The sequence below is a fragment of the Miniopterus natalensis genome, chromosome 8 (assembly GCF_054644295.1).
Source record: "Miniopterus natalensis isolate mMinNat1 chromosome 8, mMinNat1.hap1, whole genome shotgun sequence".
Lineage (NCBI taxonomy): Eukaryota > Metazoa > Chordata > Mammalia > Chiroptera > Miniopteridae > Miniopterus > Miniopterus natalensis.
In genome coordinates this window covers 6481922-6506058 of record NC_142088.1, presented here as the reverse complement: position 1 = coordinate 6506058, position 24137 = coordinate 6481922, and the positions used below count along the sequence as shown (strand labels likewise).

General features: G+C 42.0%; 1 protein-coding gene across 7 annotated transcripts in view; it reads left to right on the top strand.

Moving 5' to 3' along the window:
* Nucleotides 1-1002: 1002 nt before the first annotated feature.
* AGFG1 (ArfGAP with FG repeats 1) overlaps nucleotides 1003-24137 on the top strand; it is a 48787-nt gene continuing 25652 nt past the window's right edge. For 4 of the 7 annotated variants that reach the window (XM_087819548.1, XM_087819547.1, XM_087819546.1 and 1 more), the window contains exons 1-2: nucleotides 1004-1204; nucleotides 11497-11590. In XM_087819548.1, coding sequence (XP_087675674.1) covers nucleotides 1038-1204; nucleotides 11497-11590 — 261 coding nt within the window. In that variant the 5' untranslated portion in view covers nucleotides 1004-1037. Of the gene's footprint in view, nucleotides 1205-9926; nucleotides 10909-11496; nucleotides 11591-24137 lie in introns of those variants that run through there. The other 3 variants (XM_087819549.1, XM_016197699.2, XM_016197698.2) reach the window with 3 other exon arrangements.

Here is a 24137-nt window from a genome sequence, read left to right as displayed (position 1 = left end):
GGGCTATATGTCTAGATTTTGTAAAAGGGAAAGAATGCTCACTCCAGAGGGCTCCTGTGAGGGTGAAATGAGAGGGGAGTTGCCTGCCTCGGAGGCACGGATGATGCATGGATGAAGAGGCCTTCCAAACGTGGCCGGTGGCTCTCAGCCTGGCTGATTTCATCCCCCTCTCCCACGGGTCCCCATTTGGCAATGTCTGGGGCTTTTTGGTTGCCACAGCTGCGGGGGAGGTTGTTCTGGCAACAGAGATGCTGCTGGGCATCCTACCATGCCTAGACCTCCCACACACCCAAAATGAGCTAGTCTGAAAGGTCAGTAGTGGCAAGTTTAGAAACCCTGATAGAGAAAGAACAGCAAGGGCAAGGGTCCTGAGCCAGAAGGGAGCCGGCTGCGGTCAGGGCGCCAAGGGAAATGCAGGGGGGCTGAGTGACCCTGGGCGAAGCCAGGGAGGCAGAGCCAGATGATGGACGGGTGAGGCGCCCGGGGTTATCTCCAAAGCAGTGGGCAGGTAACCCATATATGGGGAAGGTAACCCATATAATGCGCTGTGCACACATTTAAGAGCTCAAATAAATACTGTCTATTATTTTCATCGGCTGTCTGAGCTCCCTCCTTGGCCCCAGCCAGGGCCCAGGCCTCAGCGCGGCTGCAGTGACTCCTCCCGGCCAGCAGGGGGCGCGGCCGCCACTTGGCCTGCGGCCGCCCGGGGCGGGCCTCCTCTTGCCGTCCCCGTCTCGTCTTTCCCCCTCCGGAGCAGTCGGGAAGGCGGCGGCGGCGGCGGCGGCGGCGGCGGTTGTCCCGGCCGGGCCGGTTGGTGTGGCGGGTGAGCCCGCGCTCGCAGCGCCCGCGCCGCGCGCAGCCCAGGCGACTCGAGCGGCGGCGGCCAGGCCAGGCCAGGCCGGGGCGGGCGGCGGGCGGCGCGCGGGCGGAGGGCGGCGGCCGCGGCCAGGGCGGCCCGTGGGACCGCGGGGCCCCCGGCGCAGCGCCGCCCGGCTCCCGGCGCCCGGCCCCGCCGGCCTGGTCCCCGGGCCGCGGCCATGGCGGCCAGCGCCAAGCGGAAGCAGGAGGAGAAGCACCTGAAGATGCTGCGGGACATGACGGGCCTGCCGCACAACCGAAAGTGCTTCGACTGCGACCAGCGCGGCCCCACCTACGCCAACATGACGGTGGGCTCCTTCGTGTGCACCTCCTGCTCCGGCAGCCTGTGAGTGAGCGGGGGCGGGGGCGGGGGCAGGCCGGGCCGGCGGGGGGCGCTGCCGGGCGGGGGGCGCTGCCGGCCGGGCCGGGGGGCGCTGCCGGGCACGGGGGGGGGCGCTGCCGGGCACGGGGGGGGCGCTGCCGGGCCGGGGGGGCGCTGCCGGGCCGGGGGCGCTGCCGGGCGGGGGCGGCCGTTGGGGGCGGGCGGCTGGCGGCCGGGGGGCGCTCGGCCCGGGCTCCGGCTCCGGCCCCAGGGCGCGCTTTCGTTTTCGCGGGGCGAGGGTCCAGGCTCCGGGCCGCCTTCGTGGCTGGGCCGTGGGCGCCCCGGGCGAGCGTCTCGGGCCCCGCGGAGCCGCCTCCGTCGCCGCCTCCCTCGGGCCTCGGCTCCCGGGGGGCGCCGACCGGGTGCGGCGGCGGGGAGAGACCCGCGGGGGGCGGCGGGGGGCGGCCGTGCGGGGCGGCCGGGCCCCGCCCCTCGCCGAGGCACCTGCGGGCGCGCACGGCCTGGGCGCCCGGCCTCGGGCCCGGAGGCCCCGCGTCCCGGGGGGAGGCTCCTGGCACTTAGCAACGGTTACGAGGCTGAAACGTCCTGATGGCGGAGATGGGGGTCCCCTGGGAAAAGTTGGAGAGGCTTCACCTCGGGCGCGGGGCGAGGCCGCCGTGAGGTCCCGAGCGCGCCTTGAGTTTGGGGAAGTTGGGACGCGGGGAGCGTTGGCCGGGCGCTGGTCACTCTGAGCGTGGGGGGGGGGGGGTGCGAGCGATTTCTCGGTCCGGGCCGAGTCCCGGCTGCACCCAGGAGCGGGCGGAGGTGGGTGGGGGGTCCGGGGAAGCCGCGCGTGTCCGGCCCCTGGAGCGCGCCCTTGCCCGGCGCCCGGCTCTGCTGGGAGGTGGCGGGGGGCCTGCCGGGCAGGTGTGCGCTGGCGGCGGCAGGTGTGCGAGTAAAGTGACTTATGTTGGGCAACTTTGGTTGTAGAAATGAAGCCAATGGTATATTTGCTGTTCCGGATTTCTGACATTTCTTTGTGGCCCTTTGTAAGTATAGTGGGGACATTTAATTTGTTGCAGCAAACGCATAATATCAAGGAACAGTTACAAATTTCCTCGTAGATCCCACGTTTCGGAAACATTCTATGTAAAAGTATACCTCCGAATGATGGCAGTTGTCTGTTTTCAGAGGGTTTAATCTGTAACAGATGGGGCTTCACATCTCTGTTTCGTGGTGATTCCACAAATATTTATTGATCACTTGGCCGGTGTCACACATTGTGGGAGGCACTGGTGGGACTTGGATCCTCCTGTCCCCAAGGAGCTTGCATTCTAAGGATATAAACTTAGTTACAATGCTTTGTATCATTTCCTTTCTTTGAATGAGCTGCCCATGAAATATGTAAATGGTAGGGGAAGTGTCCTAAAGGATTTGGTGCCTGAGCAAAGGCCTTTAAAGACAAGATCCCTCCAGCAGGCAGGTGCATGCAGTTGGAAGACGGGGTGTTGTGAGCTAGATAAACCTGGTTTTGAATCCTGGCTCCCCTTACTAGCTGTGTGGTATTGAGAATGCCACTCAGCCTCTTTGAACTTGAGTTTTCTCATCTATGAAATGCTGAGGGTAAGGTTTACCTTCAGCAGGTTTTGGATGTAGATTAGTTTTCAGTTAGTTTGGATGTAGATTAGTTTTCAGTGTTTGAGATAATGTGTCTGTACCATCTCAGGCAACGCCTGGTTCGTGGTAGATGCTCAGTAAATGAGAGGCATTGTTAGCAAGTCGGAGAGGACATTTCCGAGTAGGGAGGGACATCAAAATGAAAAGTAACTTTAGAAAGATCTCTCCATTTTGATTTTTTAGATGTAACTCAAAACCTGACTCAGATTGGTTTAAAAATAGGAAGGGAATTTATCGTTTGCTTTTAAGACTATATCCAGTGGCCTGCTCCCTGGGCTGCTACTGCCCTTCCCGCTGTCCAGGTCTGCACTTCCTCCTGCCAGCCTGCCCAGCGCCTGTGCCCACTCTTGGAGCCCCAAGTATCCCCAAATAGGATTCCAAAATCTGGGATTCTTGGGAAGGAAGGAATGGACACTGGGTCAGTTGTCTACTGCAGAAATATTGAAGTAGCTCCTGAGGATTTTTTTTTCCTTTCAAAAGCAATAATGCAGGAAAATAATTTAAGAATAACATAACTATTGAGTATAACAGTGAAATATTTATTATTTAGATGACATGACATCGCATAATTGAAGAATGTGAATTTTGAAGTCAGATTTTGACACTGCCACTAGCTTTATGACTTAGGGCAAAGTATTAGCCAGGCTGTAATGTGCAGATTGGCCTGGAGCCATCCTGTCGGCCACAGTTTCTTTGTGATAAAAAGATGATGGAAGGTTGCTATGAGGATTAAGTGGTACTATTCCTTGAATATTTATTGAACACATACTGAATGTGAGGACGGGGCTAAGCAGTGCATATACATACAGGAGGTGGGCAAAAGTTGATTTACAGTTTGTATGGAAAATAATACAGTAATTAATAAATAATAGAAGAATAAACTTTATTCTGTGTACTCACAACTCTAAGCCTACTTTTGCCCACCCCTGTCTATTAAATAAGGCATGCTAGCTGCCATTCAGAAACCTTGATGTGCCTAGAAAGTCCTAATGGTGCCTGCTATCAGAATTGTAAACTTTAGGATAGTTACATCGTCTTTTATCATTCACTTAACAATATCTTTGTTTAAATAGATTAAATGTTAATATTATGAGACTCTGAGCTAATCTTTTTTCCAGAGGGCTGTCCTGTATGCTTGTACAATGTTCATTCAGAGTACATAACTGAATTCAGATCGTGAAACTTTAAAATAGATTTTAGATTTAGATGTAGTTAAACTGTTCTTTATTGAGGCAGAATGGGGGTGAAGTAGCAGATTGATTTGTCACTTTCAGGTTCTCTCAATAGTAGTACTTAAAATTGTGAATGAGCACTCTTTTACAGCCAACAGTAAAATAATGCCCTCCTGTTAAAGATTAATTTTAGACCAAATTGTTTGTGTTGACTAACATTAGTACAATCAGTGAATAATATTAAGAATAGTTCTATCCTTAAAAAATGATTCATAACTTTTTCAGAGAGGGTTTACATAAAATAACATTTGAGAAATACTTTGTTTCTCTTAATACCAGCTATTTTATGTGGACAATGTATTTAATCTTGGAATTTCACAGGCAGATAAACATAGCTGGATAGTAATTTATACTCTGTTAGTTTTGTGTGCATTTTGACTTATAGTAAATCTTGCAAGAATATTAACTTTTTAAAATTAAAGTTAAACAGATGAAAAGAGGCATTTAATTTGTTTTTATACAGTTATTAGCATTAGAGTGAACTGCAATCACATACTCTTTGGGAGCTCTGCTAATAGTATTTAGGTCTTCATGAGGTCACAGTGGGCAGTGATTTATATCCTTAATTTCCTTTCCACTTTTTTTAGTACTCTAACGTGGCTACATTCAGGGAGATATTTAGACAATGTAGTACAATTTCAATTTACTGTAAGTGGGAAAACTGTTTGATACATTTTCAATTGCTAAATTTTGGGGGCTCTATGACAGGGAAGTATGAAAATCAGTACAACTAGTAATATGAGAAGGTATGAAAATTCTTCCTCCTTTCTCTCTTCAAACCTTTATTTCTTATTCAATAAATCTTGGTGGCTCTACCTTGGAACAGTTGTGTTCAGTAGGTATGTACTTCTACAAGAAGAGTGCTAGTGTCTAGTAAAGAAACTTGATATTTTTGAAATGTAAAAATCACTCAAGTTTTCTAGGAATGCTTTTTTTCTTTAGTTAAAGAAGACACTTGGTGTCAGGTTTAATTTTGAGGAGAACTGTTTATTTTCATTCTTTTTTATGTTTAATTTTTAGTTCAATTTTAATTTTTATCAAAAGAATACATGCACATAATTTTGAAAGGGAAACACTTATAGTGAACAAAAATAGTCATCTATTAGCTCCCCCTATTTCTTATTACCATAGACTGTGATGTTAGACTCTGCTTCCTCTTTCTATATTTACCTTAATGTTTCTAACATACTTAGAACTTTTTTATTTTTTATTTTTCAATTTTGGCTTTTCTCTGTTGACTCCTTTACTGTACAAGGAGGAATGTAAGGATTGGGCCTTCTAAGGCTCGTCTTACTCTCTCGCTTATACTTTGCTCTTCCCCTTCGGTGTGATTGTGTCTTGGCTCTGGGTTACGGCGCTGCGCAGTGCCTTCTGCCCTATTGCGACTGCGTGCATACTGTTCCAGCTGTGCCGTGCTAATTACTACTACATACGTTCTTCTTCTTGTACAGCCTTTTTCTCCCCGAAGTTTATTGTCGTCTGGTTTTCTTCATTTGCTTTGTTTCCATGTATATGTCATTAATATGTTCCCAGGTAAGTTGTCTTTCTCTGAGGTATAAAATTTCTTTCCATCTGATAAGACACATCAAGTACTTTTTATTTTTTTAATTGTTTTGGGTGCTCCTGTCATTCTCTGGTATGGAAACGGTGTTCTCTAGGCCTGCTATTCCGCTGTTACCCTGGGACTTTTCTTCTGCCTTCGTTCTGGAAATTTCCTTCACACTTAGCCCGTGTTCCAGCCTCCCTTCCCAGGACCTCACTCTCCCTTAGCCTCCTGACGAAAGGTCAATAGGAAATCATTCCTGAGCTACACGGCTGAGAATGTCTTATTCTGACTCATTTTTAAAGGTGAAAGAAAATACTTTACCTTTGGAATTTTTTTTTTTTTTTGTAATCCTCACCCGAGGATATCTTTCTATTGATTTTTAGAGAGAGGGGAACCAAGGAGGGAGGGAGACAGCCAGCCAGCCAGCCAGCCAGACATAGATAACAATGTGGAGAGAAGCGTCAGTTGGTTGCCTCCCATCCGCACCTTGCGGGGACTGAGCCGGTAACCTGCGTGTGAGCCTGACTGGGTCCCAGCTGAGCCACCCTGGGGTTTTTAAGGCACTGCTTAGTGTTGCTGCTGAGAAGTCCGGCGGTGCTCTTATCACTGATTCTCATGTCCCCTTTCCCCCTCTCTCTTTGGGAGTATGTATGTGACTCTATTCCTGCTGAACTTTGTATTGAAGTATTTTGGTATAGGTTTTTTGTTCAGTGTTTAGGCATTTTTTGAGGAATCATTTTTTGAGGACTCATTTTTTGAGGACTCATTAGTTTGGAAGCTCATGCTTTTTTTTTTTAGTTCAGAGATACTTTCTTTAATCTTCTTGTCGGGGAAAAGCCTGTCTACCTCTCTTCCAGGATCTTAGTTGAGGGAGGGCACTGGGAGCATAGAATTTATCATTCAGTAGTGGGGTCTCAGATAAGCCCCCCGTTTTTAGCATGGTACCGAATAACAACCCTCATATCCACCTGAGTCCAGAGTTATTTGGTATAATCTCTCCAGATTAAATTGTTCTTCAGATTACTCCGCCTAAGGCCTGGTAGGGGTAGACTTGTGGCTGTAGGGACACAGGGGGTCTATTTTTGACCCTATGTAAATCCCCCCAACCTTCCTCTAACACCTTTGGTAACCTTTCAAAGGTTCTGTGGTGGGAATCAGCTTCTAGCCGGCTTCTCCCACCCCTGCAGGAGCTTCCATTTTGCCTTTCTTTACTCGTAAAGTCAGTTACTACTGGTATATTCACGTTTTATCTTCCAGATTTTGCCATTAGAGAACCATAATGTGCTTTTGGGCCACCCCCTTGTTCTCTTTACCTCTGTCTCTTTTTGGGTTAATGACTTTTAATGCCTTTGCTGCCATTTTAGTGGGGTTTGAGAGAGAGTGAAGACATTCTTGAGTTTTGTCTACTTTTAACTGGAATATCTTAATTAGTTTAAATTGTTATTTGAGTATTATTTTCTAGATGTTTGCCCTCAGTGTTACAAGGAAGTTAATAGTGTAGTATTTGTGATTTTTCAGGAAAACCTGCCCAAAATAACAGTTGTGTTTTACACCATGGTGTGTGTGTGTGTGTGTGTGTGTGTGTGTGTGTGTGTGTGTATTTTCAGTGTTTTAATGGTGGGTACTAGATAATATTAAATAACTAGTATTGGAATAGATCTAAATGTCAAATTAACTTGATTACTTTATGCCAACAATAGCAACCCTGTAAATTTCCACAGCCTATCGGCAATAGGCTGGTAAGCTTTCCCCCCAGCAGGGGAAAAACAGTAACACTGACTGAATAAGCTTTCTTACTTATTCATCCAGCACACATTGTTGTTTGAGTTGAACAAATGGGTAGCAGCAGGATTGTCTGAGGGGTAGTTAAGAGCACCATACTGGTGGACACACGGAATGAGTCACACCATCTGGCTGCAGTCATACCTGGGTGGTGGTCGTTAAAACTCCACCTCCTGGGCATCTGTGTATGACTTAATTATACTGCAAAACCATATTGGACTCCACCAGTAGGTGACTTTGGAACTTCTTGAAACCAATTAACTGGCAAACATGCTTTCAAAATATCAATACTGCTGTTATTAAATGAGTCATTTAATTTTTTTTTTTTTTGCACTTAACTGGAGACTTAAAATGTTTTTTTTTAGGATCTGGAATGGGTGGTACTTCAATATTGGCACTGTAAAAGTGATGTGGTATACTTGCTTAACACATTTACTCAATAGTTATGACTAATGTCAGTATAGTGTTTTATAAACTCTGAATTCACATGACAGCTAGACCAGGCTTAGCGAAAAAGAGAAGTGGCACCAGCTTCTAGGAATAAACCTTAAAGATAATTAGATAAGTGAAAATTCAGTTTTGATCAGTTAAAGATTTTGTTCATTTAAATCGGGCGGGGACTGTCTAGCCCGGTGGCCATATATGGCCGGGGAAATCATTTGGTCTGGCCCTGTCAGGGCCTCACCAAAGAGAAGCAGTTCCAACCATCACATTAGGGACCAGTTAATAAAATGTTTGACCGAATAATAGCAGGCTAATTTTTAAGCTGATAATTTTTTAAGGCCCGTGAATGATGTTATAAATAGTCAAAGGCCCTTGGCAGAAAAAAGGTTCCCTACCCCAATTTAAATGATCATATCTGGTAGGTGGAGATGTTCTGTTAATAAGAAAAAAATTAATTACTGTAAGAATTGTGGTCACTATAGATAGTAATATGGAATTAGGACTATAGTGTTTTATTTATTAAGTTACTGTACATTAAAATTAACTTTCTTGTACAGTGCTGAGTCCTAACATATATGTAGGTTGATATAACTACCAGCACAGTCAGAACCTGGCGATATTCCATCACCCCTCAAGACTCTTCTTAAATCTTGTCTTTCCTTAATCCCTGGCAATGACTGATCTGTTCTCCAAACTATAGTTTTTCTAGCTGGGCATGTCATATAAATGGAATCATACAGCATATAACCTTTCCAGATTGCCGCCTTCACTCAGCATAGTACCTTTAATTTTTTTTTTTTATTAAACAATTTTAATGTTTACATTATTGCAGATGCGTACCCCCCTCCATGGCCCACTTCCCCCCTCCCCCACCTCCCCTTCTTTGCCCTTCACCACACTATTGTGCACGTCTTCAGTTAATCCCTTCACCTTCTTTATCCAGTCACCACCCCTCAGGCACCGGCCAGTCTGTTCCTCGCATCCATGCTTCTGGTCCATTTTGTTTGCCAGTGTATTTTGTTCATTAGATTCCACGTATTAGATCATACGGTATTTGTCTTTCGCTGACTGGCTTATTTCACTTAGCGCAATACTCTCCGGGTCCATGGTGTCTTTAAGGTTAACCCAAGTTAGTTGTTGTGGCTTCCAATAGTTTTCACTGTTCCTTGTTGCTGAGTAGTACCCCTTTGCGTGTGTAGTTACCCCTTTCCCACTTGAGGGACAGTTGGGTGTTTCCATTTTTTGATGTATATGGAGTTACTGGTACAAACATTTCTGTACAGATTTTTGAGTGAACATGGTTTTTATGTTATTAATCCTCACCTGGGGACCTATTGAGTTTTAGAGAAAGGAAGGGGGGAGAGAGAGAAATCAATATTTATTGATTTTTAGAGAAAGAAGGGAGAGAGAGAGAGAGAAACATGGACCGGTTGCCTCCCATATGCACCCTGCCTGGGATCGAACCTGCAGCCTCGGTGTGCACCCTGGCCCAGGAATGGAACCTGTAACCTCTCGGTGTACGGGGCAGTGCTCCAGCTAGTGAGCGCCCAGCCAGGCAGTGATGAATACCTTCTTTATGCATAAATAGACCTGAGGTATGGCAGGGACTTGAGATACAGGCGCGAATAAGCCGTGCACATTGTACTGCTCTCACGAGATTACATCTGTAAAAATAACTGCAAAAGAATTAAGGATTTGCTCAGCGAACGATTTGAGAAGTGTAGGGGTATCATCCTTTCCTCCAAAACAGGCACCCTTACAGCAGTGTTTGACATTTTCTCATTAGAAGGTAATTCTTCTGCCTTCTCTGTTTTTAAAAAGACTACTGTACGTGGGGTGGGATGGTAAAGGGTTGGCTGGAGCAAGGAAGAGGTAGTAGGGAGCGAGGCAGGACCAGGTGGCTGAGTGAGAGCGGAGGGAGTAGAGAAACGTAAGAGAACGATCGTTCAGTTCTGCTCCCGTGGCTTTGGGCTGGGGAGGGCTTACATACCTGTCGTGAGGGAAGAGCTTCCCCGAGAGGGTGGGTTTAGTCTTGTTCTCATGGGGGGATGAGCGGGAAACAGCGTCGTGCCGTCAGTGAGTAAGAACCATTCTCCTGAATTCTCGCTTGGAAATTTAAGTTATCTTTAAAGCTTTAATTTGTTATTGCAGATTGTGAAGGTACTTGGACGTAATTCATACTGCAGTTGTTTCTTCATAGTTGAGGTTGAAAGTTTTACTAGAATGAAATTGCTGTGCTCAGTTTCTCCTACTGTGCAGTCTCCATTTCTGCTGTGTTAATTTACCAAGAGCTAGAAGGAAAATAATTTGTTAATTTAAAATTTAAACAAAACCTAACTTTACACAGAATTCTCCACTTTGAAATATGAAGCAGGTAACGGGTAGCTCGTCATAATTCAAAGCAGGATCTGAAAAGTCTGCCATCTATCATACTGCTTCAGTTACAGGGAGGGAAAGTGGGAGCAGGACATGAAGGTTGAGGAGCTCTGTTACTTCTGAATTCTCCTTATTGTTTTGATTTAAAATAGCATCAGACACCATTTTTAATTATTCAAAAATGTTTCCAGAATATTTCTGAAAGACTTTTGGTTGGTAATTTTACAGCATTGTTACATCTCAGTAGGGATGATTGATTGCAGGATGACTGTTCTGTAAAAGTATTGATAATCTGCCTTAGGACCTGGATTCCAAATGAAGCCTTTAGCAGAGGACGTGACTCCCAGGGTAATTGTAGGAAATTTTGTATAGATTACTTTATTACTTTGCATAGATTATTTACCTTTATTCTTCTGGGTGGAGGGGCCACTTTGTGGTATTCGGACAAAATGTAAATAGTTCTTAATCCCTCTGAATGCATTTCTATTCACGTTTTAATGTGCATGATAAAACATCAGAAACTCAGAAGTAAAGTCTTCTTATGGCATCTACACAGAACAGGCTTCAAGGTTGTAAAGGACCTAAAAAATCATTTAATTGTGTACCTACCTATTTCTCAAGTCCCTTCTCTAGGACCCTCCTGTTTCCTCTTGAACACTCTGCCTCGTGAGGTGATTAAAAATGTTCCTTATTGTCAATTCTTACTTGAATTGATGGAGAAATAGAACTTAATTCTTATCATTAGTAACTTGTTTTCTCAGGTTAGTTTTAATTTTCTAAATTAGCCTCAAGCTTAAAGGTAGTAGGCCATTTGATTAGAATATTTGTATAGCTCCATACTTAACACATCATCATATTTTCTTAAAGTATGAAAATATTTAAATAATCAGTTACTTTTTGAATTCTTTACCATAGAGCTCTTCCACATATATTGTCTTGTCCCTCCATCAGAAACATACTAAAGCAGCATTTTTTATTTCCAGGAAGCTCATGTGTTGCAGGTACTATGTGTTTCTATAACTAGGTAGTTACTTGAATTTATCTTGAAGTACATTATTTAGTGTGGGTCTAGCCAACCTAACTTGACGTGTCTGTTGTGGGGATTAATAGTTTAAAATAATTTTTAAATATCTTTAGTTTATAAAATAAAAGCAGTGTTCCAGATTTAAATGTGTGCTAACTAGAAATGTTTTGCATTGATGTGTAATTTAAAAAATATAGTGTGCAATAATAAATTTGTAAAATATTTTTTCTTGTAGGCGAGGGTTAAATCCACCACACAGGGTGAAATCTATCTCCATGACAACATTCACACAACAGGAAATTGAGTTTCTACAAAAACATGGAAATGAAGTAAGTGTTTTTACAATTTCAACTTTTTTGTTGGCAGTCATTTTAATAAGATTTAATAAGTTGTTTAGAATGGTGAATTTCACTGTCTAAAAAAAGTTATTTTGTATTTTATATTTAGGTATTTCAGCATATACTCATTTAATGTATTTAGAATTAATGTCTGCTATCTAAGTACTTTGCTATATACTTGAGGTGAAACATATATTTAAAATTCATCAGTGGTAACTGTAAAAGGCATTTTAGAAGACCATCTAGTATTGGAGTAACTGTTAGTCTTTGCTTTAAAAGATTTAAAAAAAAACAAAAAAAAAACTTTGTGGTACTAAGTTGTAAACTTGTGTTAGGCTGCTGTATGATCAGCTTTCACTTGAGGTCCCCTCCTTCTTTTTTCCTACATTTTTAACTTGGGGTGTATGTGTGATGTTTAATGTTGAGCTGGTGCTCAGAAGGGAGGAGGCTGGTAATTCTGAGGGCGCAGCCTAGTGTCATGGGAAACCCAATAGTGCAAATATTTGGAGAGGGGTGTTGTCCTTCCACTCTTCTTTATTGGACTTCAAGTAATTCCATTCTGTTTGTTTTTTTGTTTTTTAGTTCCATGTTTTGCATTAGTAAAAGTTGCTGATGTAATATTTTTTAAAAACTATAAAATTAACAAAGAAAGCAGGCATATTTTGTAATCTGGAGTAAGGATGAGCCAGTCACCCAGTTGATTAATAATAGCCATTATACATTTTATAGGCAACTCTTAATCACTTCCTAGGAGGGAAATAATAGTTTAGTTGTACTGTTCTGGTTGCATATTTTTGATACAAGAGACAGGAAAGAAGTTAAGTGTTAAGATTTTGTTAGTTTCAAGCTTCTCTTTTACCATCAGAAGATGTATGCGAGCATTTTGCACTCTTCCCCTCTTTCTTCCTAACACTTTAATATCTTAAACTTGCCTACTTGTGATGCACATGTGTTTTTGGTTCTAAGATAGTGAAGAAGTGTAAATTCAAGATTACATGAAATAGTTTTAAGTACATGAGTTTATAGAAGTGAGCACTTTGCAGTCTCCAAATTTTACTGCTAAAACATTATTTTGAGTAATCAAGTTACATACTGATAGTGGTGCATTACAAGGAAAATCTAAAGCTAGGTGAAAAGGCAGGTTTTTTGTGTTGTTGTTTTTTTTAATATAACTTTATTGATTTCAGAGAGAGGAAAGGAGAGGGGGAGAGAGAGATAGAAACATCAGTGATGAGAGAGTCATTGATCAGCTGCCCCCTGCACGCCCCTGACTGGGGATCGAGCCCTCAACCTGGGCATGTGCCCTGACCGGGAATCGAACCCTGATCGCCTGGATACTAGGTCGGTGCTCAACCTCTGAGCCACGCCTGGCCGCGCAGGCAGAAGGTTTTTAATGACAGTTTAGCATAGAATAATATATTTACAGATTAAAATACATTTTGGACTATTTGTATAAAGTTTGGATTTAACCTAGTACTGAAAACTTTAAATTACTCCCTTAGAATGTTGGCCTAGTATGCAAAATTTTGGACATCAGAATGGAATCAGAAATAACAGAATATTATTCTGTTTTTAGTTTAAAAGTCTAATAAGAATAGATAAAGTCAGTAACAGAACCAGAAAGGTATCAGTTCATTGGGGAAGTAAGTAAAAACACCCAAACCTAGCAGTTGATAAGGTTAGGTGGAGACTATTCCCAAAATATTAAGATTTTAAAAAAAAAATTGTGGTAACGACACTTAGCATGAGATCTACTCTCTCAAACATTTTTAAGTATTAAAATTAACATTTTAATAGAATGCAGTATGATTGACTATAGGCACAAGGCTGTGCCAGATCTCTAGCCCTTACTCAGGTCTTGCATAACTGAACTTTATACCCATTGAATAGCAACCCCCCCTCTTTCCTCCCAGCCCCTGGCAACTGCTGTTCTACTTTCTGCTTCTCTGAGTTTGACTATTTTAGATCTCATGTAAGTGGAATCACACAATATTTGTCCTTCTGTGACTGGCTTATTTCACTTTAGCAAAAAGTCCTCAAGGTTCATCCACGTTTCACATATGGCTGGGTTTCTGAAGGAACATTTTTAAAGACTATAATATCAAAATGAATTTAGAATATATGAAAGGAATTGCTTCATTTTAGGCAACCCATTATGTCAAAAGGTAGAAACAAAATATAAATATGAGAGATGACTGGAATGGGTTCATAACTCTTAAATTCTAAAGAGTCATGTGAATTGATAGGCCACTTAGAACACTCACCGTGACAGTCACTGTGCTCGGTACTGTGGATGCAGTTACCGATGCATTGCGTGCGCCTAGCTGACAGCGCTACAGTTGAGGGATATGTAACGTTACAACATGGTGTTAGATAATTGAGATGAGTAAGAGTTTCAGAAGTAATGTGGAAAGGAAAGAATTGGGAAGCTCTCACAAAGAAGGTAACACAGTGGCTGGTTTTTGAGAGTGACCAGGTCTTAAGCTGGCAGGCAGAGATTGAAGGCAGAGCTAACACAGTGCACAAAGAAAAAGGAAAATTTGCAATAGTTCTTACTGTTAGAAAATATACTGACCTTTTATTTAAAAAAATGTTTTATTGATTTTTAGAAACAGAGGAAGGGAGAGGGTTAGAGAGAGAGAGAGAAACATTGATGAGAGAGAAACATCATCCATCGGCTGCCTCCTGCACGCCCCCTACTGGGGATCAGGCCCGCAGCCCAGGCCTGTGCCCCGACTAGGAATTGAACTGATGACCTCTTGGTTCATGGGTCCACGCTTAACCACTGAGCCACACCGGCAGGACTATATGGACCTTTTAAATACTTGTTAAGGAATACAGGCATATCTTCTTGTGTCCCTAAGGGCATCTTAGAACCAAAATATTCGGGTAGGTGTATTTGATTCTTTACATTATTAGCAGCATCTGTGTTCTTAAAAAGTTAAGAGATGTGTAGAATGTGAGGTTTGATATTACGAAGTGTAGAACGGTTGGTACAACTTCATAAAAAATAAAAACTTTAAGTGCATGTGCTTTATCATCAGTTTATCTTATTTAAACCTTTACATTAAGTATAACATGCATAGAGAAAAGTATAGATTTTAACTTTTTGTTTCAAAATATTTTGACCTTGTGTTTGTAAAGAGGCATACTCAATCACATAAAATTTTGGATTAAAAAGACACTAGCATGCATCTTGTATGTGAATGGGTTCACGCCTGAAGATGAGTGTTTCTGAAGGTAAAAGATCAGAAAGTATACTGACTTTGAGAGCAGTCTCAGATCTTCTACCCCCAAGGGGGAGTTTTAGTGTTCTCAGGGCCATGTTGAATTGTCATGCTTGGAGGTGTTACTGGCTTCAGCAGGTAAATTCCATGGTTGCTGGATGACTCACAATGTTTTGAACAGAATTAGCCAAATTCCACTTGCTTTTCATGTTCCTCCAGACATTTTTATATGGGAAACGCCTGTTTGCAATCATCTGCATGTATAACTTAAATCTGTTTTACATGCTTGCATTACAGTTGTAAACAGCTTTTTGGCAAAGTCACGCTACCAAGTCTAGAATTAAATTAGATGGTCTGCATTGATAGCTGTGGTAAGAAAATAGTATTTTTGCTGTTTACGAATATGTATCAAGGACACTGTAGATGTTTATACCAGTACAGCTTAGGAACTAGTTGACTGTTCCTTGAGTATTCTCAGACTCCAACAGTGTGTTCAGTGGAGCTGATATGTACGTTTTTAAGGTACAGAGTATAGTATGCCAGATGTTAGTAAAATATTTTGCAGCAAAGCACTTTGCAATTAACATTTGTTGAAATGGTTTTGACATTTTTTCCAAAAGTAAAATATTTTCACATATTATCTTGTAATGCTTTCTTTTGTATCAGAAGTTACTTTAAAAATTGTGTGTGTGTGTGTGTGTAGTGGTTTCCTCCATATGTGGTCGTTTGTGATAATGATGGGTAAATCATGGCCCTATAGTTAAAGAAATTTCACAGTTGGGTTAACTTCTGATTATCAAGAGTTAATGGAAGGGGGCGCTGGTGAACAGTGCTGTAGATTGTAGAAGTAATTTTATTTTGAAACATACAGTTTTTCTTTTCTAATAGCAAAATGACCTTCCTGGTTATGCTTTAGGACTGAGAGTAAAGGGATTGCTGCTGATGCTCCACAGGCATATAAACTGCATGTAGAAAGGAAATCATTTATTGATTGACAGCATCTGATCTTTGTGCTAGATTATGGAAATAAACCTAAAACACGAACTATTGTTTTTTGTTTTGGTTAATCCTCACCTGAGGATATCTTTTCATTGATTTTTAGAGAGAGTGTTCAGATTTCCTTTAGTTGCATAAATTTCCTTTTTTTCCCCCTTAAGGGTCTGTTTGAATCACAATGCAAGTAAGGTCTCTACATTATTAATGGAAATACGGGTTTTAAAACTGTACTGCTGACAAAAGATTGGAGGCTCGATGGATTACAGTCTGACCTGCAAAGGCCTGGCTGGCACCAGGCAACTTCTTGGGGCTGTATCACTTGCTTTGTGGGATACAGCCAGGTTTGTGTCAGGACGGGGAGGGGCTGTGCTCAGACCCGGTGGCTACTCTGGGTCTGGATGCTCTGTAACCTGGGGACCCTGCCACCTTCAGTCCCTGGGAAATGCCGCCCTCCGCTCCGGTGACTTTCAAGCCTTGAAGCAAACTCATAACACAAGTGCCCCACAGTACACACCTGAATTTTAGTCCTGTACCTGTTTTTTTTCATTGCTCCAGCATCTGCTGCTACTCAGGCTCCTCAAAATTGATTCTGGGTTCTTACTCTAGAGCAGGAAGCCTATTTGGCTGCTAGGACAGCAGCTGGCATTCATCTTAGCAGCAGAGGGTGCCATCTGGTTGTAGGGTGCTTTATGAGCTGGTAAGAAGAAACTTGAAACAAGCTCGGGGCCCATAGATTTTTGAGGGATTGTTGATGACGTTCTTGGTTCTGCTTCATGCAGCTCAGGCCATCCCGCACAGGCAGGATCAGCTATGTAGAAGAGTAGCCAGAGGCCATGTGAAGCAGGAACTTCTTGAAGATTTAGATATGTTTTCTCAGTCTTCTACTGGACCATGGATACCACTGATTCACCTAGGACAAGCTCATACTGGCCTGTATTGCTGGGATCTTTTTAAGGATGGGGGTGGCTGTGAGCAATCATCTCCTGGTACCAGAACGCGTTTTGCTTTGTGCCATTTAATGCAGCGTGGTGCCGTAAGTCTTACTGCAGGTGAGTGAGGTCTCCTGGTGGTGTGAGTGCTGTGGTGCAGCAGCTGCTCTTGCTGGGGCCTGGTTTGGCTACCTGCTTTAGTGTTCAGAACCCTCACTCATGGATGGCCATTATAAGACTCTGGTCTCCATCAGAGGCTGCTCAAAGCCAGGGCACAACAACCAGATCTGTCTCCCTCCCCCCCACATTTTATGTGCATCTATCTATCCGTTAGTTATTCATCTTATATTTTTCTTGTATTTCAAAATCAAGTTGCAAACATTGCTTCACATTATGCCTAAAATCTTTAGTATATCATTAATTACAATTCATTATTTGTTAATTTTTTTTGAGGTATAATTTACATACAGTGAAATGTAAAAATCTTAAGTGTACCTTCGGAAGAGTTTTGATAATGCATCTAGTTTGGCAACGAAAGCCCTCTAGAGATACAGAACATGACCATCATCCCAAAAGTTCCCTGGCATCCCTTTCTATTTAATCCCTCTTCTTTCCAGAGGCAACCACTATTTCAATTTCTGTTCATACTCATGTAAGTAAAGGTACAAAGAATGTGCTCTTTTTCGTATACAACCTCTGTTGAGTTACGTGTGTGGATGGGCGCCTGTTACCTGTCCCTCTCTGTTACTGAGCACCGTTCCTTTATGTGACTACATCAAGGATTCGTTCAGTCATCTTTGTCAGATACAGGCTTAGTGAATATTTTCTCTCAGTCTGTGGCTTTCTCATTTATTTTTTTATTGGTGTCTTTTGATAAGCAGAAGTTTGTCTTTTTGATAAAATACATCAATTTGTAATTTTATAATTACTGCTTTCTCTATTCTGTCTTAAGAAGTCTCTGCCTGCTCTCAAATCATGAGAATAACCTCATTTTATATTTCAGAAGCTCTGAAAGCTTTAGCTTTTATTTTTACATCTATGATTCATCTCTGTTTTAGCATATGTATGATAGAGGTCAAGGTTCATATTTTTTCATGAATATATATCGTTGTTACAGCTTCGTTTGTTCAAAACGCTTTCTTCAGTGGGTTCCTTTGGAGCCTTTGTCAGAAATGAAATGACCTTATAAGTATTGGTATGTTTCTGGGCTCCCCTCGGTTTCATTAGTTTATTCATTGGTCCTTACGCCAGTACAGCACTGTGTTGAAGTAAGTCTTGAAGTCAGCTAGTGCCAGCCCCTCCAGTTTCATTTTTTAAAAGATTGCTTTACGTATTCTGGGTCAGGGGTGGCAAACTGTGGCCACCCAGTCAAGTTTATATGACCATTTGAGTGATGCACCATCCTTTGACCTGGAGAGCATTTCTGTCCCTTTCTGTCCTCACCACCCCTCTCCCCTTTTGGCAGCTGCTTGTACCAAATGGTGCAGTTTTATTTGGGAGTAGATGGCCCAGTCAGTCACCTTTGGCCAGCTGCTCAAGTGAAAATGACTGGGTTCTCTGAAGGACGGAAAAGAGCATTGGGATCTGAGTGCCACTGGGCCAGATTATCTGTTTCTTCTGTCAGCTTTGATGAATTATATTTTTTCTGGGAATATGCCTGTTTCATGCCTGTTTCATCTCAGTTGTCACATTTATTGATCTAAAGTTACTCATAATAGTCCCTGTTTCATAATGTGTATGGGGTCTATAATAATTTTGCTCTGTATTCTATTTACTCTGGGTTATTTGCTTTGCTTAGCTTGTTAAGGTGGAACTTAAGGCCATTGATTTGAGAACTTTCTCTCTAAGCTCTGCTTTAACTGCTTTGCACAATTTTGATACGTTGTTTTGTTATTCAGAGCAAAATGCAGAGTATGATCTGATATTTATATCATTCCTCTGTACTGACATGTCGGCTTGAAGCTTTTTAACTGTCCCAGTGTGACTTTGATGTACCCGTGTGTGTGTGTGTGTGTGTGTGTGTGTGGTGTGTGCGCACGCATGTGTGTGGTATGTGTGGTGTGTGCGCGCGTGTGTGTGGTGTGTCCACGTTTTTTCCTTTTTGGGGTTTGCTGATCTTCATCTATAAGTTTATCTTTAATCAAGTTGGAAATTTTTTGACCATTTTTTCCTTCAGATTTTATTAATTTATGTTCAAGTTTGCTAACTACTTTTTTCATGTCCACTGTGCAGTCATCAGATTGAATAATTTTTGCTTATTCCCACCTGAATCCTCCGTTACTGAGAAACTCCAAATTTTAATTTGGAATTAATTTGATACTGTCTTTTCCAGTGGTAGAATTTACATTTGGTTACATTTACACTTCGTAGTTTTCTTTTGTGCTCTTGAATATAGATGTCCTAGCTGCTTTAAATCATTGTCTGCTAATTACAAAATCTTTATCATCTCTGGTCTGTCTTCACTGGTTGCTTTTGCTTTTGATTATGGGTCACATTGACATCATGGCATTCCGACATGATGCACTGAGAAGGGTACAGCATCTCTTACATGATGTTTTCCCCCAAAATGCATAACATGAACTTAATCCTGAGAAAACCTAAATTAAGGGACATAGTATAAAATAACTGGCCTGTACTCTATAAAGATACTAAGGTCACGAAAGATAAAGACAGGCTAAGGAACTGTTTTTCCAGGTTAAACGAGAGTCAGGAGACAAGATAGTTGTGGATTCTGTACTAGGAGAACCTTTTCCTTTTGCCATAAAGGCCGTTATTAAGATAATTAGCTGTGGATTAGATAATATAAAATGTTGATTTCCTGATTTTGATAATTTAGCTGTGGTTATAGAAAAGAATTTCCTTATTTTTAGGAGATACACATTTATGAGTAAAGGTTCATGTCTCCAATTTAAATGACTTGGGAAAAAATCTGTCTTGAGAGAATGATTTAGCAGTGCTAACAGTAGAGACTCTGGGGAAAGAGTGTATGTGACTTCTTCCTACTACTCTTGCAGCTTTCTGTAAAACAGTGTTTCATAAGAAAAAACACGCAAAACTAAATTGTAGTGTTTAAGGATATATGCACTTGGGGGTGGACAATAAAAACACACAAGTGATTACTATAAAAATTAGTAGAAAATATAGCTGACTATGTATTGAACATTTAAATGTGTAAGGACTTTGGCCCGGCCGGGCGTGGCTCAGCGGTTGAGCGTGGACCTAGGACCACGCGATTGGGGTTCAATTCCTGGTCAGGGCACATGCCCAGTTGCGGACTTGATCAGTGACTCATCATTGATGTTTCTATCTCTCTCTCTCCCCTCCTTTCTTCTCTCTGAAATCAATAAAGATATATTAAAAAAAAAAAAAAAATGTATAAGGACTTTGTAGACTAAAAGCAGTGGAAGAAATAAAAAAGTAAAAGTTGATAAATGTAACTGGCTAAAACATGGAAACTTGTTAAAGATATCCCAAACAAAATTGAAAGACAGATTTGTTACCCATACAGGGTAATTTGCATTGACGTCTTTGTTTGAGAAAGTAGGGCAATTTATAATTTTTCAAAAAACCACTCTGACTTCAAAAATAAAATAAATCTTATATTTATAAAGCTATCGTTTGCAAAGCACATTCATGAGTAAATGCATTTTTAGGGGTGGGAGGTGCTTATCAAGCTCATGCTCCTTGCTGAAGGAAGAAAGGAGGAAGGCTTCCTGCTCAGAAAAGACCACAGAACGCACAGCTGATTGGAGCTGGAATGAACAGCTAACCCTAGGGGCCAGCGACCAATCGGATCCTCTCAAGAAATTGAGTTAAGGCTCACGGAGGCTGGATTTACGTAATGAGTCACCTGACATAAAAGGCAGTATGTAGCTGGCACATATTCCTTATGTGCCACCTAAGGAATAAACAGGAAAAAAAATGCACTAATGTAGGAGGAGAGGGGAGCCATAGTATGAGAAGCGGAAGCAAAAACTGGGCTTGGGGAGGGGTGCGTGGCGTGGGGAGAGGCTTGGAAACATTCAGACCACCTAGGCCCCAGATGGCTTCGTGTTTACAACCCAGGTTTCCATAAAGTTTTCGTCTTGTTTTCTTCAGGCGTTGCTGTATGCCTCCCTGAACTTGTTTTACCTGACACACAGTTCTATCTGACATTGGAGACATTAAGTGAAATAAGGCCGGGGATGTGCCGGCTGTGTGTGCCGCCCTTTACCGAGCCCACGGGAGGTGTCTGAGCTGAGCTGCTGCTCTCCAGCCCACAGGCCGCGGGAAGGAAGCGCTGCTGCTGTTGCGCGGCTTCCTTTCTCTCTAGTGCTCTAAATATTTGCTTCCCTTATCTTTTCTATTTCTTTGTACTTATCAGTTTAAATATTTAGAAACAAGTGTTAAATACCTAAGAAACTTCCCTGAAACCTACTCTGAAACTTCTCCTTTATTCAGAGGAATAGGTAGGTATGTGTAATAGAGTCCTTCAGGCAGTCTTCACTCTTGGAAAGTTCTCCCTCCAGGGCAAGGCTTCTCTCTCTTTACGCTCATCTCTCTGTTACTCCCCATGCACATTATATAACCAGACTTTAAAACAGGCTTTTATTTATTGTCCTGTTTAAATTGTTACTATTCTTGGATGCTGGATGGCATCATAGTAAGTCTATGTTTGCAGGTAAGTCAAGTAAGCAAACTTTTTCTATAAAGGATCAGGTAGTAAATATTAGGCTTTGTGGACCTTATAGTCTCTGTTTTAACTACCCAAAGCAGCTATAGGCAGTAGTTGAACAAGTGAGCGTGGCTCTGTTCCAGTTGAACTTCAGCTGCAACCTAGGCCTTAGGCCAGATTTAACCTATGGGGTATAATTTGCTAACCTCTGGCCTATATATGAGAATTTGGATCAGTTAATTCATTACTTCTGCATGAGCAAATTGACAAGTATTTTAGTCAGCATGTGTATTTCAGATGGAACAAAGGAAAAAAATAACTTGTACTGTTACATATATTTCAGGACTGTTAGGAAGTTGCTTTCGCTCATGCACCAGATATTTATCTTGTGTTTACCATGTCAGGTACTGAGTATACAAATAGTGGTGAATCAGAGAGAGAAAGTTTCTGCCTCATGAAATTTTATTTAGAAACTATGATATAAAGGGCATGAAAATAAATAGTATGTTGTAATTGGTATCTGAAGTTTGGTGTAGGCTATGTAGCCTCTCTGGATGGGTTGGTCAGAAAATTCTTTTTGAGGAGCCCTGTGTGGCTAGAAAGAGTGATGATGATATGAGTCTGGAGAGATAATCTGGTTAGAATTCTGGGAGGCCCAAATAGGCTGTGATGAAGAATTTGATTCTTATGCTAATGAGGAAGCCATTATAAGGTAGTTTGTGCTTAAATTAAAAAAACAGACCAAAAAAACCCACACAGCACCAGGATTAAGTTAATTGGATTTGGTATTTCATAAATCTGATAATCCTTCACATGTCCATTTTTGTTTCTGGTTCACAAAGACTCTGGTGTCAGTGATCTGCATACACAGCTTGTCTCTGCCTGTTTTCAGTGACTCGTAAGTTCTAGTTCTTGCTAGTACATTTTTATAAAACCAAATTTTTAAAAATTTTCTTAAAAAATATATCTTTTGATTTAGAGAGAGAGGAAGGGAGAGGGAGAGAGAGAGAAACATCAATGGTGAGAAAGTCGTCATTGATTGGCTGCCTCCTGCACACTCCCGACTGGGGATGGAGCCCGAAACCCGGGCATGTGCCCTGCCTGGAATCAAACCATGATCTTCCGGATCCTAGGTTGATGCTCAGCCACTGAGCCACTCCTGACTGGCCTATAAAATCAAATTTTAAGATGGAATATACCATACAGTTGTGGGATGCAAGAAATAATTTTCCTCCCAGCTTTCTAAGTTGTTCTGACTGGACTAGAAATTAAATTAACAGGAGAAAATGTCTAAAATTTATTATGGATGTACATGCGGGGGGTGCCATAAGAATACGAGAGCCGAAACCTATTGGGCAGTTAAGGCTTATATGCCATTCTGAACTAAGGAGAGGAGAAGAGGTCAGGGTTCTAGAATTTCAAAGGGAAAGTAGGCAATTCACAGGTAGAGGAGAGAGAGCACACATGGTAAACAAATTCTCACTGAGCCACCCAGAAGCATTGGGACACTCAGGGACGTCTAAGGACAGGCTTTGCCAGATTTCTCCCTGTCTGCCGTATTGAATTTATAGTATTACGCAAAGGTGATGCCCTTAGCATTGAATTCTTTTTGGCAGGTGAGGAGGGTCAAAGGTTCTTTCTGAGTCTTTGTTTCTTAATAACCATCTTAAAAATCAATATCCCAAAAGGCAAAACTTTGGTCCCCTTCACAGTCCTAAAAACATTCCCGATTATTAGTATGGATACAAAAATAGGACAGTGGAGAAGGCTGATAGGGAAAAAAAAAGATCCATTTGAAATACGATGTTGGAGGCGTCCTCTGTGGATACCTTAGACCACCAGAAAAGACAAACAAGTGGGTCCTAGAGTGAATTAGGCCTGAAACATTGCTGGAGGCAAAAGTGACAAAACTGAAGCTGTCCTAGTTTGGGCACATCAGGAGAAGGCAGGGTTCTTTGAAAAAGACAGTAATGCTGGGAAACAAGAAGGTAGCAGGAAAAGAGGAAGACCAAGTATGAGATGGGTTGACTTCATAAAAGAAACCCGAGGCCTGAGTCCACAGGAGCCGAGCAGGATTGTTGAGGACAGGACGCTGTGCACATACATCACTGGTTCCTAGGTAGGGCTGACAGGAGTCCGTATCTCAGGGCTGTAACTCACACCTAGAAAGATGTGTATAAATGCAGGACTGTGCCTTTCTCTTGCATAAGGCACGTGCATAGTGATTTTGTTTCTGCACTCCTATAATGAATATATTCTTCAGGTAGCCTGTTACTGAGAAATACTTACCAGTTAGTGGTCTACAGCCATCAGCATAGTCATGCTAATGCAGGCTGGATGCCTGTAGGAAATGTTAACATACTTGTTTTTCCAATATTTTTAACTTGGGTCATGACATACATTTGAGATACTTTTCTGATTGGAGTTTTTGGAGGAAAAATTCAGGGCAAAAATTGTTTCTTCCTTTTAGGGCAAAATAATATGTTGATAGACTTTTGTATAAATTAATGGTAGCTCTTTAGAGAGCTTTTAATGGTATTTCCCATTTGTTAGTATTTCTGTTCCTTTTTTCTTTCTCTCTTCAAAACATGGATATTAGTTACTTGTTCATGAATTTTTCAATTCTTTAAGGGTTTAATTTTTTCTGTATTTTGTGGGCAGTATTAGTGGTATAATTGTATCTTACACAGGAAGAGGCAGTAATGCTCCGTCTTTCCACTAAGGAGAGAAAA